The sequence below is a fragment of the Melospiza georgiana genome, chromosome 7, assembly GCF_028018845.1.
Source record: "Melospiza georgiana isolate bMelGeo1 chromosome 7, bMelGeo1.pri, whole genome shotgun sequence".
NCBI lineage: Eukaryota > Metazoa > Chordata > Aves > Passeriformes > Passerellidae > Melospiza > Melospiza georgiana.
The window spans coordinates 19,644,541-19,660,135 of NC_080436.1; the positions used below are offsets into that span (position 1 = coordinate 19,644,541).

At 42.9% G+C, this 15,595-nt stretch overlaps 1 protein-coding gene across 1 annotated transcript in view; it reads left to right on the forward strand.

Moving 5' to 3' along the window:
• The first annotated feature begins 14,925 nt into the window (after nucleotides 1-14,925).
• CHN1 (chimerin 1) overlaps nucleotides 14,926-15,595 on the forward strand; it is a 91,010-nt gene continuing 90,340 nt past the window's right edge. Inside the window, exon 1 of the mRNA XM_058028339.1 lies at nucleotides 14,926-15,100. Coding sequence (XP_057884322.1) covers nucleotides 14,989-15,100 — 112 coding nt within the window. The 5' untranslated portion in view covers nucleotides 14,926-14,988. The remainder of the gene's footprint in view (nucleotides 15,101-15,595) is intronic.

Below are 15,595 nucleotides of genomic sequence, written 5' to 3' on the forward strand. Positions count from 1 at the left end.
GCTCTGTCTTCAGCCTTCTTTCTTCATCCTTGCAATTATCAGTGTTTTTCTGGAAGTCATTACTGTAATGTCAAAGTAATGTTATGTAAATGAGAACACGTATGTTTCTTGAGAAAATAAGGTAAATACCATTGCTCTGCAGCTGAGCTCCAGCAGCTGCTGAGGAACAAGCATTGTATCATTAGTTCCAGGAGCCCAAGGTAATCCACAGATAAATGAGTTCATAAATATAGCTTGGTGATCCCAGATGTTGCTCAGCCATTCCTGGTTGCCCTGAGTTCCACAGCAAAAGCACTGTGTGTAATTAGAATTTCCACCTAACTTCCAGTTATTTTAATCTTATTTCAATATACATGAAGCCAGAAATAACAGCTGTAATCAGATAAATGGCTCACAGTTGTGTTTTCAAGGGTTCAGAAAAAATCATGCCCTCACACCTGATGTTTAGAATAGTAAAAATGGTTTGGGCTTATTTATGGATGTTGGAAACATATGTGGAATGACACATTCTGTTATCATTTGAAAGCTTGTGCCAGAGCCCCAGTATGAAGGTTTTGAAGGAAATGAAAGAGTAAAGTTGCTGTGTGTCTGCATTTGTTCCATGTATGGACAAAATGAAGTGAAGCTGCACACAACTTGTAACCCAATGAGAAAAATGTGTGAGGCCTCCCTTGCTTCACTATGTTCTTTTTCTGACTATGAGTTGTGCTGGTGACTCCAGGGGAACAAAAAGCTTTATAACATGGGTACTCTGGGTGAGGGGAGGAGAACCAGCCCACTTCTTAATGTCTGTGCTGTAAAAAGACTCAGGCTTATATCTTAATTATTCATTTTAAGTAAGGGATTTTTTTCTGTTTGCAATGGTAAGAGTGGCTGGGCCTCTAAAAGGAAGATACTGCACTGAGAGAAGGAGATGACAGAAGTGTGGGATGAACAGTGGTTTCAGCTACCTGAATTACAGGAGTAATTTGCTTAGAGACAGACACAAACATTTTAATTGGTCATCATAAATGATAATGAGGAGAAAGCATAGTGAAATTAAGTGCATCCTAATAAAGTAAGGTATGTTAAATTGCACTGAAGGAAACTTGAGCAACGCTTCTTGACATGATTAATATACTCATGACAATGTGTCTAATGAAGGCTGTTTGCATTTATATGCTGCCTGTTGCTTCCCTCAGTAGAGACATAATTGGAACTGTGCTCATTTACGCTGCAGAGCAGTCAGTGTAAGATTGGTTTGCAGTAGTCTACATCTGTTTTTAACCATTGTATCAAAAGTAACACAGGTAGGATTTATCTAGCTTGTGTTGTGTAATGCTGTGTAGAGTTGATTTGGACGATTTTATCATGAAATTTTCAAAGTTTCGTATTCTTCAGTGGTAATATTCCTTTTAAGTTTAGGGTTTAGTGTGACTTTTTTTTTCTCTTATTTTTTCCTTCCTTTATGGAATGTAGGATCATGACCTTTCTTTTTCTTTACTTTCTTCCTGTTCAAAATATTTTTCTTTGTGTGATGAGCCCCAGAAAGTGCTTATACTATTCAATGTGGAATTCTTTCTTTTTTCATATTGCTTCCTCCTCAGTTGTCTTAACCCTCAATAGCAAACTTCCATTTCCAGAAGTCAGAAAATGAATTTCTGCACACTTTGTACCTTGTCTTCAGCTAAAATAGATACAAGAAGCTTATGTTATCTTGATATTTACATCTTCCTAGCTAAGATGCATTATATATGGTATGGAAGGACTTTGGAGTGTTACAAAAGATTTCATTACAGATGCTGTGCACAACTAATGAGTGCAGGTTGTATGCTGAGGGCTTCATAACTCTGCAAACTGCAACCTTCTCCAGATAAGAGTTTTTAACTTTGTAGCTGTGAGATGAGTTATCATCTAATCACATGGCTGTCAGTAGAACAAGATGCATAAACCTGATCCAGTTTCTGTAATTAGTATATTTTAACCCTTGCTCAAAATCTTTATCCCTCTTCTATTACCATTTTCTACAATGATGTGTATTTTTATAAGCACTTTATCCTCTTCATTTTTGGGGGGAAGAGGAGGCACAGGAGAGGAGGTTCTTAGATAAACTACCTGTAACTTAATTTAATGGGGGATGAATCATTAATCAGAAAAGTACTGTAAAATCATTATGCAAGGACAGTTATAATTTTTAGTCCACAGGTAAAGAGACAGTAGTTTAAGCTGCATAGACTGACTAGAAATGTTAACAAGCGCAGAAGGTACAGAACAGCTTGAAGCCAAGAACAGGAGTCGTGCTTCTAGGAACTCTTCTTTGGTTTTAATACCAACAGCAGAAACAGAGCAGGGCAGAGAGTGGGCAGTGTTTGTAAGCACCTTGGGCAGCAGGGCCTGGTGATGCTCAGTTTGCAAATAAGGAGCTTAAGGGAGAATACTCTGGCTTAGGGAGGACTGGGCTGAGATGAGCTTCAGGAACGAGGCACTGCCAGGGAGCTTTCAGACAAACAGGATTGCAGGCAGCCGTGTTTCCCTCCCCTCACTCTTGCCTGTGACTACCCCAGTACATCACAGTACAAGCATGAGCTATTACAGCTCCGTTTGACACCATCTGTGCCCAGGTGGATGGAATGTGCTGAAAGCTGGTCTGATGACTCTGCTTAGCTACCTGAAAGATGAAAGTTAAGGTCTGTTTTTTCCTACTGCCCAAAATGTTCCTGCCCTTGTTTAGCTGCAAGCTAGTACTAGCATGGTCAGTGAATAGTATTTCCCTCCCTTTAGCTGAATCACTTGTTCTAGACCATTACAGGAGGCAAAAATACTGCCTTTGAGAGACAACTGGGCTGCTGCATTTTATTAACTGAGTGATTTGAAAAAAACCTCCTAATTTGCTTATGTTTAAAAAGAAAATGGGAAAATATATCTGTCCTACATCTGGGATTCTAATCGGGAAAAAGGAGATGAGGAAGGAGAGCACGAGCCCTCTGCCTTAGCAGCAAACAAAATAAAATGCCCTGAATAAATGGAGAAAATGAAACTGAGAGGGGAGACGTCTGCACCAAGACGGTGCTGCATTTCACTGCTCAATTATAGCAGCCCTTTCCTCTGACACAAAGATGCGTTCTGTGAAGATCTGTTTCTTCCAAATGTTTACAGTGATGGTAGAAATGTTTTGATCTCACTTGAGGTAAGTAGTATAAACATCCTGTTATTCATAATGCTGTGTTGAGAAAGATACTCTTAAAGGTGATATAATGTAAAGCATAGTCATTCTGGCTGTCTGTAAAATGCCAAGAGACTTTATAGTCAGCCTGGCTATGGTTAGAAAACAAGCAAAAGGCTAATATTTCAGTCTTCTTGCTTTCTGTCCTTTCTTTCAGCAGAATTGCTGGAGAGGGCTAATGATTTTTCCTGGAAAAAATGCATAATCTTTGTAAATACCGAGGAGATGCTATCTATTTCCCTGCATGACATTTTGATCACTTGCTCATTTTGTTCACATATTTAATGACTCTTAAGCGATTAAGTTTACAATTTATTACTTGAATACATGTGTGAATATGCAAAACATTTCTTTATCCTGTATCTAACTATTTACCCAAACTTTTTAGAGTCCTGATTCTAATAGGACTTTACTCTTTTATAAATTATGCAGCACTCACTTGAATGCTGTGTAGGAAGGTTGCTGGCCCCAGAGCCTTGAGCTCTGTTCCCAGTCACCATACAACCAGAATGCTGCTTCTGAGCTGACTGCAGGCTTGTATTTGTCACAGCACTGGTTTCTTGGGATGGAAACACATTATACTGACTGGAATGCTTCCCTTATATTGTAAGTACCAGTTAGTTATATAAATTCTGTACATTTCCTTGTTACACAGGTCTGGCACAGTTCTTTTATTTCAACAAAGAAATTCACAATGTTTACCCGCTCTTGTAATTTCATGTCTGGTTTAGGTTTTGTTGTTGTTTTCACATATTGGATAATGGCACACACCCCTCCTTCAGGGAAATGCACTTTATAACGTGCCAGACACTCAGACATGTTCTGGAGGGTGCATAAGTCCCACAGGTCTTGTCAGTTGAAGAAAATGTCATCTCTTTGTCAGAGTTAAATTGTTACAAAATTTGACAGATTGAAAACTTTTGGTTTCACATGTCTACTGATATATTCTAGTCCAATTTATGTTGATGGAGAATAGTACTAAGCTGAATTTAAACTAAAAAAAAGTGCAAGTGCAAGTATATAATCATTAAGGCTATATAAAGCTGTTTGAAGTTTTGCAACACACAAATTCATAAAATAATTGACTTAAAGCAGCTTTTCTACATTACCAACTTCAAAGAAGCTTGTGCCTGTTTTAGAAAGAGGTGAGGATTAATTTTATCTTAGTGAAGTAAGGTTCCTTCTATAATGAGTCTTTTTTAAGCAAGTACAAGAGCAGGATTGGATTTAGCCACTGCTAATGACCATCAATGCTTCTGTCAGTAAACACAATTTAGTCAAAGAAAATTTGAGCAGTGCACAGATTTGCTGTGCATCATCATGTACAGTCTCCTTACATCCTTACCCCTGCTGCAGAGTAAAGGAGACACTCCTGCTTGGTTTAATCTGACACAGAGGTTTGCAAATGCCAAACAATGTCATATTAAACAATACCACCTATATGTCACCCCAGGTTGTACCCAGCAGAGCTTCATTGCTCACCCTGGTGTGATACACTGTACCCTGTGGAGATTAAAAATGTAAATCGTCACAGCTTGTACAAGCTGAAACTAAAATGAAACACTGAAAAATATAATAACTGAATGTTGTTAAATTATTATTTCAGCTCTCTTCCTGAATGGAAACTCCTTTTTATACAGCAATCTGTTTTAAGGGTTTATCCAAAAATAACACAGGAAATACTGTATACAGTTACTGGAGCAAGGCATTTCTGGCAGATTTCCATGGCATGCTCAAAGTCTGTGACTTGGGCTACATTTGTCTTTCATTTAAAGTGTGGAAGAGATTTTTGGTAAATGCTGGCAATAGCTCAAACCCCTACCTACCTGAGTGGAGGGTTGAAGAGTCACAAGCTATAGTTAAATAAATAGGATTTATCAATCTGCAAACGAAATTTCTTCTGTTAGTAATGTTTTACTTATACAAGACAATAGATAGTAGATTATTAACTGAATGAAGTAAGTAATTTCATTTTGTACTGTCTCCTGCTGAGCATAACAATGCCAAATCTGTGTCTCGCTGGTTTCTCAAGAACAAAATGCCATCTAGTGGTAACTACTGGATATTTTGAGCAAATGCTTTTTTTACGTTGACACCAAGTTTTCATATTTTTTTCCTGGTATTCTACACTTTACAGCACATTAAGGCTTTGAGAGAAGAAGATAAAGAGTTCAAGGGAAGGTGCAGCTCTCCAAGCTGGGCCAGCAGTGGCAGGGACACCACGCTGCCCAGCTGCTTGGGAGCTCCTTCTGCCTCTGCAGCTGGCCTCAGGCAGGTCAGGGAGGTTTCCCCTGCCAAGGGCTGGATAAAATTTCATACCTAGTTGGTAGCCACACCTTACTGTTATTTGATACTAGAATACCATTTGGCCTTCATTGTATGAAAAGAGCTGAAAGCCACTTCGGCTTCCCTGACTGCTCATCTGTCTCTCCTGGTAGGAGGCTTTTCCCTCTGGCTTGTCATTCTCCAAGGAGCTCAGGGGAAGCCATCCCTTCTGCTCTTCTTATGAACTACCAAGGAACTACCAAGGAACTACCAAGGAATGGTTTAAGCTTCTCCATGATATAGTTTGCCTCCTTGACTGCTCAGAGTAGAATATAAACTCTAAAAAAATTAACAAAACTAAAATTTGGCCTCTGGAATAGACTTCTGAAAAAGTAACTACCATAAACTGGCTTTTAGAGTTGAATTACAGATTTTATTTGTACAGGAAGAATAAATAATAAAAATGAAACCTTATGGTTCTATTTAAATATATTTATAAATGTAAGTGGGGCACAGGAGCCTGCATGTGATATGAGCTCACTGACGGAGGTAGTCTGGCTTTATACCTGGAGCCAACAGAAGAGAGCTCTGCAATGTTTCATCTTTCCGTGGGTTTGCACTTCATTGTGACAGGGGTTGTGTTGTTTATGGATCTGCTTTCTCCATGCTTTGTTTGAATTCCTGCATCTGCTGGTCCATGCTGCCCTACTCCCTTGCACAGTGCTGGCAGCAGCAGCTGCCTGGGCTGTAGTCAGACTGAGGGGCTCTGAGACGTGTTCTGCAGGCTGGTGCAGAAATCTAATCTGTCCCACTGACGTCACTGCAGAAGTCTCTGAAGATGGCATGACATCAGTTTGGTGGGCTGGGAAGGAGTTTGTGGATGGGTAAGGAAATCCTTAACCTTGACTTTTGTTTTGTATGGTATTTCAGTAAACTGCTGCAGACTAAAGCACCTGATTAACAAGGGCACTGAGAGCACAGGTCAGTAAAAGGGTTGTCTGAGAGTTTGGGCTGCTCTGTGCTCGCTGCTGTTGCTGTGATGCAGCACTCCTCTGTCCCTCTGAGTGCTGCTGGTTATTTTCCTAGACACTGGCATTGGCCAACAGCCAGTGCAGCTGCAGAGAAAGAGGAGGGAGGAAAAACAGGACCAGAGCAGCCCTGTTTTAGTGGGAGTAAATTGTCATGGCAGCACATTTAAGTAGGCAGAACAAGAAGAGTTTGGGGAGATTGGCAAATGCAGTCTGAAAAGCACCAACAAATATGTCTTGTTTGTGCTTGCTAAAAATAGATGAGGAAATCCCTAGATCTGGGACAATTTCTTAAAGCTAGAATAGTGGCTTTCTCTGAGAAACAACTGCAGTCTTGCAGCTGTTGCAGCTGCATCTGCCCTTCACTCTCAAGTTTTCAGAGCAGCAGGATGCTTTAAGGAGGTTATGAATCCTCCACAATCAGAAGGAAGGCATTCTGTTGTGCACACAGTAAAGAAATCTTAAGAGCAAGCAGCCCTGTGATCAAACCTTGAAACAAAGGAGAAAGAATAGGGAAAACAACTGTTCAGTAATGATCCACCTGAACTTTTGAAGCTGTTTATCTCCATGCAAAACCAAGTGAAATAAAATATAGTGCCTACACAATGTTATTAATTCCTTCAAAGAACTGGGCAGAATGCAGGCAATATTACTTCTAGTGTTTTAGTGAGGTTTTTTGTCTTTGTATGGCTAATGGTTATATGCTGCAAGAAGGAAATTATTTTAATATTGTATAACATTATAATCTGGATGATTGCTTTTGATTTGAGCACTCAGACAATAAACTACTTGGATTTTTTTTGGCCTTTCTTACCCTTGAAGAGTTTAAGACACATTTGTCATGAAAATGCATCCATGTGGGAGCAGAAAGGAGAGCAGTTTTCCTGTGGGGGCCCAAGAAGCTGTTTTCTGACAACAAGCAGCAAAGTGGCAGCTGAAACATTGCTGCAATCCCACAGAAATGGTGAGGGCCTGGGTCCCTCTGCTCCTGCAATATTGCACAGGGTTTGCCAGAAAGCTTTGCTTGGTTGTCCTTTTCAAAATGTATTTTCTTGACTTATTGGCCTTTAAGAAAAAAGGAAAAAACAAACCCAAACTGCTTTGGAAAGTGCTTCCCTTATCAGTGACTCGTTGGTGCAGATAAACTCTGAATTCTGAAGTCATTGTGTTTGCACTGAAAGCATTGGTATCATATCTCTGTGTCAAAAACCACTAGAGACTGAGTGTGGGAAGGACTCAACCAGGAATTAGTTTCCTGTCTATGTCCTTGTTGAGAATTGCATGATTTTACAATTGAATACATGAGGTTGAATTCCAGATCTAAGTTTGGTGTGGTGATGTGCAAGTCAGGTTGCAAGATCAGTTATCTCTGATTTTGTTTAAAATAAAACTTCTGCTTGCACAGCTGAAAAGTTGCCAAGTCTTAGTAATAGTCTAATTTAGTTTTGATTTGCTAAGGGGCTTTCCATGTGTCTTGGTTTACAATAAGCAAAACGTGCACCACCTTGGGATGTAATTATTTTATTGTTAAAGAAAGGGGAAATAATGCGGGTTTTTTTCTGTCTTCCTTCTTTCCTCCTCCCCCAGTAAAAAACAGTGACGTCAGGTACAGGAAGGAGAGATTTCTCTCTATGTGGATGACATAGTAAATAAGATATTTTGGCACAATTAAGGGCTCAGAAGGCATCAGGTATTTCTCTCTTTTTATAGGAGAAATTTACTCTTGGAAATTTACAGTTCACTAAAACTATTGTGATACTTGCAGATAAATTAATGAATAGTGAAAAACGTCAAATCCTAATTAAATCCCACTATTACTTCTAGGAATGGTTTATCTCCTCTTCAGGAATACTTGATTTGAGCTGCTTGTTTAACAGGAAGAGCTATTGATCCCTTCAATAACACTTTAGAATCATTAAGAGGAAAAACTTTAATCTCCTTCAGCTCTTTGAAGTTGCTTTGGTTAATGTCATCTCTCTGTGATGCTGAAGAGCTAATGATGTTCTTGAAAGATATTTCCAACATTATTCTCTCCTGTCTTTTGTGCCCTGCTGCCATTACCTGGCTGCTCACAGGGTTAGCTGTGCAGTAAAGCAGGAAGGTGCCAGTAGTGCATGTGCTTGCCTGCTCACTTTGGGAGGTTTTATATTCTCCTTCAAAAGTCTTCCTGGTGGAAGTAAACACATGTATCAGAGATCTTTTTTTTTTTTTAACTTCTGATTAGTTATCCTATGCTTCTGCAATCTCAACATTTTGAGGCTTGGACTTAGATGCATCTTCAAGTCAATAAATTTCATTCTACAAAGGCCCTTGATAATGTGGTTGCATCTGTCTGTACATCAGGGAATTCTCACAGTTTCTAGACTTAATTTCTTATGTGTTTTTCTAAACTATTACATAAAATTCAACTTCAAATCTGATATTGTTTGCCTTACCAGGGCCCACACACCCTTGTTCATGTGAAGGGTAAAATACCTCGAAATATTTCATGTGATCTGAATCATGGACATTTTCTCAAAGAACACTAAATATTCTAGAAGGTGCAACTCTGTCGGAGAAGCAAGTTGCATGGGATAGCTCATACCCTCATTAAAAACATTATTTTTGACTGGCTTCAGTAACACATACATTGGCTTCTCTAGGAATGTAGAAAATTTTTGAGGGACTGATACTAGAAAATCGAATAACTGCACCAAGAGTGTTTTGGTTCTATACAGCACTTCAGAATTGCTGAATTGTTATGAGAAGGTTCAATTTCTTTAAAAATTCCTCAAATCCATCCAGGAGATCTAGAAGTGGGTCTAGGAGTTCTAGAAAGCTCAACTGATTGCATGCAGAGCCACTGCCAGTTCTGTGGCACAGCTTAAGGCTTCAAGTAGGAGATCATCCATCATTCAGGGCCAAAGACATTTTGAAAGATGGGATTAGAAGCATCTTGCAGGGTTTTATGTTTTTTCATGGCTAGTTTGTTCTTAGCTTGTAGTGTTTATGGATGAAATTATAGGCTTAACAGTTTATTCCTAAGACTCTTTTGCCTGTGGCTTGCCTTCTGTTTTTTAACTTGCAATTACAATGGGTTTTTTTTGAAATATACAGACGCACTACTTCAACTGATGCTTAATATGAATTTCTAAGCATGGTATAAAAACAAAAAGTTGTGCAAGTTAAATAGAAGGAATAAGCTGCATTTTATAGCCAGTATAAACACACTTGGATGTTTTATAGCCACCAGTATTATCTCCTTTGACACTTGAGGCTTTTCCCTAGGAGACAGAAAGCAGAAACTTCCTGGAATTTCTTTAATTAGCCTGTTCATTTCACTTAATAAAACAAGAAATCAAAACCATATCGTGTTTCTTACTCAGGATTCTTAGAAAATGTAATGCAAAGTATATAGTTATTATATCTGAGCAAAATTGCAAGCAATTTGAGATTTCATAGTATTTTAATAATTTTGTTACTGATTTCACATTGGAAGTCTCTGCGTATGGGATATGCCAGTAAGTGTGCACATGAGCAGTTAGAAAGCTCATAAAAAGTCTGGTGTTAAAGTGCATTCAGAGCAGCTGCAAATGGGGAACAAACCAAACAAGCCTTTTGCAATTATAAATAGTTTTGATACTGTTAGGTCTAAACATCACCTGCAACCTGCTTCAAGAGAAATGCTGTGCATGTCAGCATCAAAGCTTAAGATCAAATTATTTTGCTACCTGCTACACAGGTAGCATCAACTCTATCCTATGCACAGTACCTGTTTATGATGTAATTCTCACACATTTGTGCACATCTCAGAAATCCAATTAAGTGCAGTCATGGTGTAAAATTCATTAAGAATTCTTTCATGAAGGACTGTTCAGGAAACATAGGCAAGAGGGAGCTTTTTTCCTTTGATGCACTTCCATTCAAAAATGGCATAATTTCTCCTAACATCCGTCTAAACACAGCGCATTCTTTAGATTTCAAATAAAGCATTAGTTTAGTTTTAAAATTAAGATGGTGCTCATGTGCTCTTCCCCTTAGATCTTAAGGCATTCACTTCTACTGTAACCAGAAAAAAAAAATCCAAATCTAAAGGTTGTTATTGTCACCTATTTCTGTCAAACATTTTTTCATGACCCAGAGAGCCAAAAGCAGGTGTGTTAAGTCCATTTTTCATTTCACTGATGTACACTATGCATGGTGTACCAAGCTGCTCTAAGTTGTTGTGTGCAACTCTTGTGGATCAGGATAGAATGCCAAATATGAGTGATATGGTAGTTGTGATTTTGTGATTTAAAACAGGAGCTGTGGTGGATGTTATACATATCTCCCTTTCTTCAGCAATGATCAAAAAATTCAAGATGCGAGTTCTTCCTAATAACTGTTATCTTGCTAGTCTGTACACTGACAATAAAAGAAAAAAATTACCTCAAAAATCTACAGACTAGCATAGATCCTAGTAAAACACTGATTATGTCTGATTTGCAAAGGTTGTTCATAGGTGCTGCAGTTGATGCAGGATTCTTTTCCTCTGTGCCTGTACAGTGTTGGGTAATATAGGTCTTAAATTATTTTGCCATTAAAAATGAACAACAGTTTTCTCTTCAAAGGGAGAAAGATTATCCAAAATTTTGGCAATGTGCAATGCCTGTTCTGGGTTTGGTAATAGGCCTGATGTTATATTCAAATCACTGTCATCTATATAAATGTTAATTATAACTAGCAAGCTGGCTGGTCAGCCTTCAAACTTTTTATTGATGACTTTTAAATTAGCTAAAATACTTGAATTTATCTTACTGAACAAGAGTTAGAAATCTGCCTTGCTGTTTTCCAAGGAGCACATGTTCCCTTGCAAATACTGTGAGCTCCAAATCTGCTTGGTAAGGCAGCCCTTGGCCACTTCCCTGCCTGCCCCACAAACTTCCAGCTATTACACATTAAAAGCTAAATTAAATTCTGCTCATAGCAAGACTTCTACAATGCTGTTTTCCTCCTGTCAAGGGGATCTGCAGCAGGAAGACAGTAACTGTGATAAGATACTACCCCTATTCATCAGGTAACATCTCACCACGTCTTCACTTTTACTGCTTCCCATTAATACAGGACAGCTTTAATTTATGGTGAGTTGGGGTTTTTTTCCTTCACACAACATTATATTTACTAGCTGGGAACCTGTTTTTACAGTTGTGTATAAATCTTTAAAAATGTCAGTGATTAATTTTAAAATCTCATTTATCACTATATGATTAGTGCATTAGTTAAGGTTTGAAGAATAAATGTCAAGTAATTAGAAGCAATTTTGTACCAGACTCTCAGACAAGGTGATGGATCACAGAAAAGTCACTGGAAAATAGACCACTGGGCTCATGGTGCTCAGCACCCAGAGCAAGACAGCAAAAGGAGAGGAGCCGAAATAAAAAAACCCCAAACACTAGAAACCAATCCCAAACCCCAGTGATGATATTTTACATGAATAATGAAGCTGTAGTAACTGACTACAGTTTCTAAAGAACTTTGAGGTTTAAAAGATGAGGCAAGAAATGTCTGAAGGACAGTGAGAAGACCAGAAAATAGCATGTTACACATTTATTTCTTTTCTGGAGCCTTTATCCTTGAGGCACACTTTGTGATACACCCGCAAATATTCCTACCAGGTGACAAATACAGCGGCACCTTTGCTACACATCATGATGATAGCACAAGGGAGGGCATTTCAAGGGCTGAAGATGCAGAGGAACAAAACACCGAGCTCGTCCTTGCTGCCATTCAAACCAAGGTGTGCACAGCGTGGTTCTCTTTTGTTCTCTCCCCTGCGAGGGAGCAAACCTGCGAGCTGTGCTCTGCGGGCAGGCCGGGCCCAGCAGCGCCGCGGGGCTGTGCCGGTGCTGCCCAGCATCCCTCCGCACTGCCTCCCGCGCCCGGCCGCGGGCTGGCCCGGCGACATCCAGCTCCTTCCTAACCACATGCCCAGAGCTGCGGTTAAAGCATTGCTGTCGCTTGTGCATAAGATGCGCTGGCTCGATAAGGCATTACGGAATTTTAAGATAATGTTGTTATTAAAGAGACATCTCCGAGAGGATTTCAGTCCATTCAAAAGCAGGGTGTGGTGGCAGGGACCTTCGCCTGGTGAATTTCGGGCTAATGTGTTTTTCTGCTTTGCACCTGTGATTTGTTCCCGCGGTGCTGAGGCTGTTGGCCCTTGTGGAGCCAGATGTGCCAATGGTGCAGATGTGTACAGACACACTCTGTGCTGGCCAGCACCCACGGGGGTGAGCCTGGTGCTGAACTCCTTCCAAAAGCTGCTGCTGTTCCCGAAGGCTGCAAAGCCAGGGCCAAAACATCCTCCTAAGCCAAGAATCTAATCAGAAATAACGATTGAGCTCTGTTTTGAAAACTCTGATCAGCCACTGCTCCAGGCACAGTAAAGTACAGTAACTAAGTGTGAAATGACAACACGCTTCCCTAGGTTTTAGCAATAACTGCACTAATAGCAAAGGCATTATCAGACAATTGAAATTACTAATCAAAGCACTCAGGCTGATCTGAACTGTAGTATTCATACTGCCTATCATGAAAAACAGTTTTATACTCTGAACAGGAAAGCATTTTTAATGTAAACATGCAGTTGAATAGTTAGCAAAAAAACCATTTGGGAGTAGTCGAAGTGTAAAAGCTGGCCATTTAATTGAAGGAAGTTGGAATGAAAGCTTGGGATTTAATTCCAGGAAATGTAAGGGGAAAATAATCTGAAGATCCAGCTTATTTCCAAAAAGCCAAGGAAAACACTCTGTGCACACAAAGGTCAAATCATGTAGGCAGAATTGCAAAGATTTTTTGCATTGCTTTTTTTCAAACCAGTTTTCATCTGTGTTTAAACTTCTTTTAGCCCTGCAATTGAAATATTATTTCTTGGTAGTCCATCTGCTCAGTAAACATTTGCACTTTATACAATCAAAATGAAAATGTTTTGTAAAATCAGGTCCATCATGCTAGAATTTATTTGGGAAGGAATAAGAATAAGGAAACAAAGACTCTCACATTTATTTTTTAAACTTTGCACGCTAAGTGAAGTACATAAACATAAACCCCTATGTTTTGAAATATATTACAGACATAACAAATGTCATATTTTTGTCTTAAAGGATATTTGGATATACTGAAAACTCCCCACAATGTTTTCCTTTGGCTCTCTACAACAAAGATTAGGCAGAATTTTGAACATGGACACCTGAGTGCAGCTAACTGCATAAACCACCTGTTCTTTAGACAGGCCTTTATGCTTTATCTGCCTGGTGCAAGGAAAGGTGTTTTATTCACTTGCTGACCCTGAGCTGCACTCACAGAACTGAAACCACTAATTGCAGCCTATGCACATGCTTCTCTTCCTTCGGGCTGTTCTCTGCCGAGAGCCTTCTCTTGCAGGCGGGCTTCCCACTGCACCCCCGCTCCCACCGCGCCCCAGGAGAAGGTGGGACCCGCTCCACGACCTCCAAGCCAGCGCCTGCAAAGCCCCGGCCGAGCTCTGCGAGCCCCTGCTGGAGGTGGCGGATGCTCACAGCTGTGGCGGTCCCATTGGCGTGGATGGAGCTGCGGCTGGGTTTGAACTGGCAGCGCGCACTTGTGAGGGGAAGGGAGGGAGGGAGGGAGGGATGGCTGCGGGTGTGGCGATGCTGCTGCCGGGCACACGGGCTGGCCAGCCGCTGCTGGGGTGCCAGCCTCTGCCGGGCTCTGCCTTCGGGCGGGAAATGCCACCTGCACAAGCGAGTTGCACCAGGAACGCTGTTGCCTTTTCAACTGAGCGCTTTTAGTGCTGAAATTTACAGTCCTGGACAGCGAAAACCGATGACAGCTGGGCTGGCTGAAATTTCTCGCGCGAAATATTTTGAGGGAAAATCTATGTGTTTCCTCTCTTCGTCGTTGCTGGCACGTAAGTGGGAATTTTCACCTCGCTTTAAGGAGTCATGTTTTTCACAGTACCATTGGCTCTTCTGCCGGAGCAGGCAGGCGCAGCGTGCCCGAGGAGGCACGGGCCGGGGGAGCGATGCTTTCCACGGGGCATCTCCTCAGAGGAGCGGCGGGGCCCGGGACGGCCCCAGCGGTGCCCGAGGCCGGAGCGCTGCGCGGGGCTGGGCCCGGGGCTCGCACGGGCCGTCCCGGGCGGGCCGCGCTTCCCTTTGTGCCCGGCGGCCGCGTTGCCATGGGAACCGTCCCGGCGGCCGCGGCGGGCGGAGGCGGGCCGTGCCGGCGCAAGATGGCTCCCCGAGGCGGCGGGACGCAGCGTGAGCGCGGGCGGGGGGCGGGCGGGCGCGGGCTGCCCCCGGTGCCGCGCGTCCCCGGCCACCGTCCCCCGACACCCCTGGCCCGGCCCGGCCCGGCCCGGCCCTGCCCACCCCCTGCCTTCCCCTCCCCTGCGGGCTGTGCCCGCCCCGCCCCGCGGCAGCAAGTGGCAGCGGCCGCCGGTGCCGCGCTGACAGCCCCGCGCCCAACTTGTGTTGCAGGCGCGCCCCGCCGCTGATGCGAGAGCTGCCGCCGCGCCAATGCCAGCGCCGCGCCGCCCGGCCAGCACCCGCCGCCCCCCGGGCCCGCCCCGCCGCCGCCGCCGCCGCGATGGCTCTGACCTTGTTCGGTGAGTGAAGCGCCGCCGCCTCGGCCCGGCGGGCGCGGGGCTGCCGCCCCCATTGTCTGCGGCGCGGCAGCGCCTGGGTGTGGGCGCCGCCCGCAGGGCCGGGCCCGGGGCTGCGGGAATCACCCCGGAGGGGCAGCCCCGCGGGGGCTCCCTGCGACCGGCAGAGAAAAGTTGGGGTGCCTCGGGAGCCCCGCAGCCGAGGGGCTGTGCCGGAGCCGCGGGCCGGCCGGGGATCCCCGGAGCGCCGCGGGCGGACACGGGCGCAGCTCCCGCGGGAGCCGGTGCCTCCCGGCCGCGGGCAGCCCGGCCAAGGAGGCTCGGGAGCGCGGCTCTGGCCGTGCCCGGTGCGGTGGGAACCGGCTGGAGAAACTCCAGTTTAAACTGTTGAACATGTGGGTTCTGCCAATTCAACGTTATTGAATTAGGCTTGCTTGTGCCTAACGTGAGCAATTTTACGGCGGGCAAACAAACAAAAAGGCTTCAAATTGTGTCTGG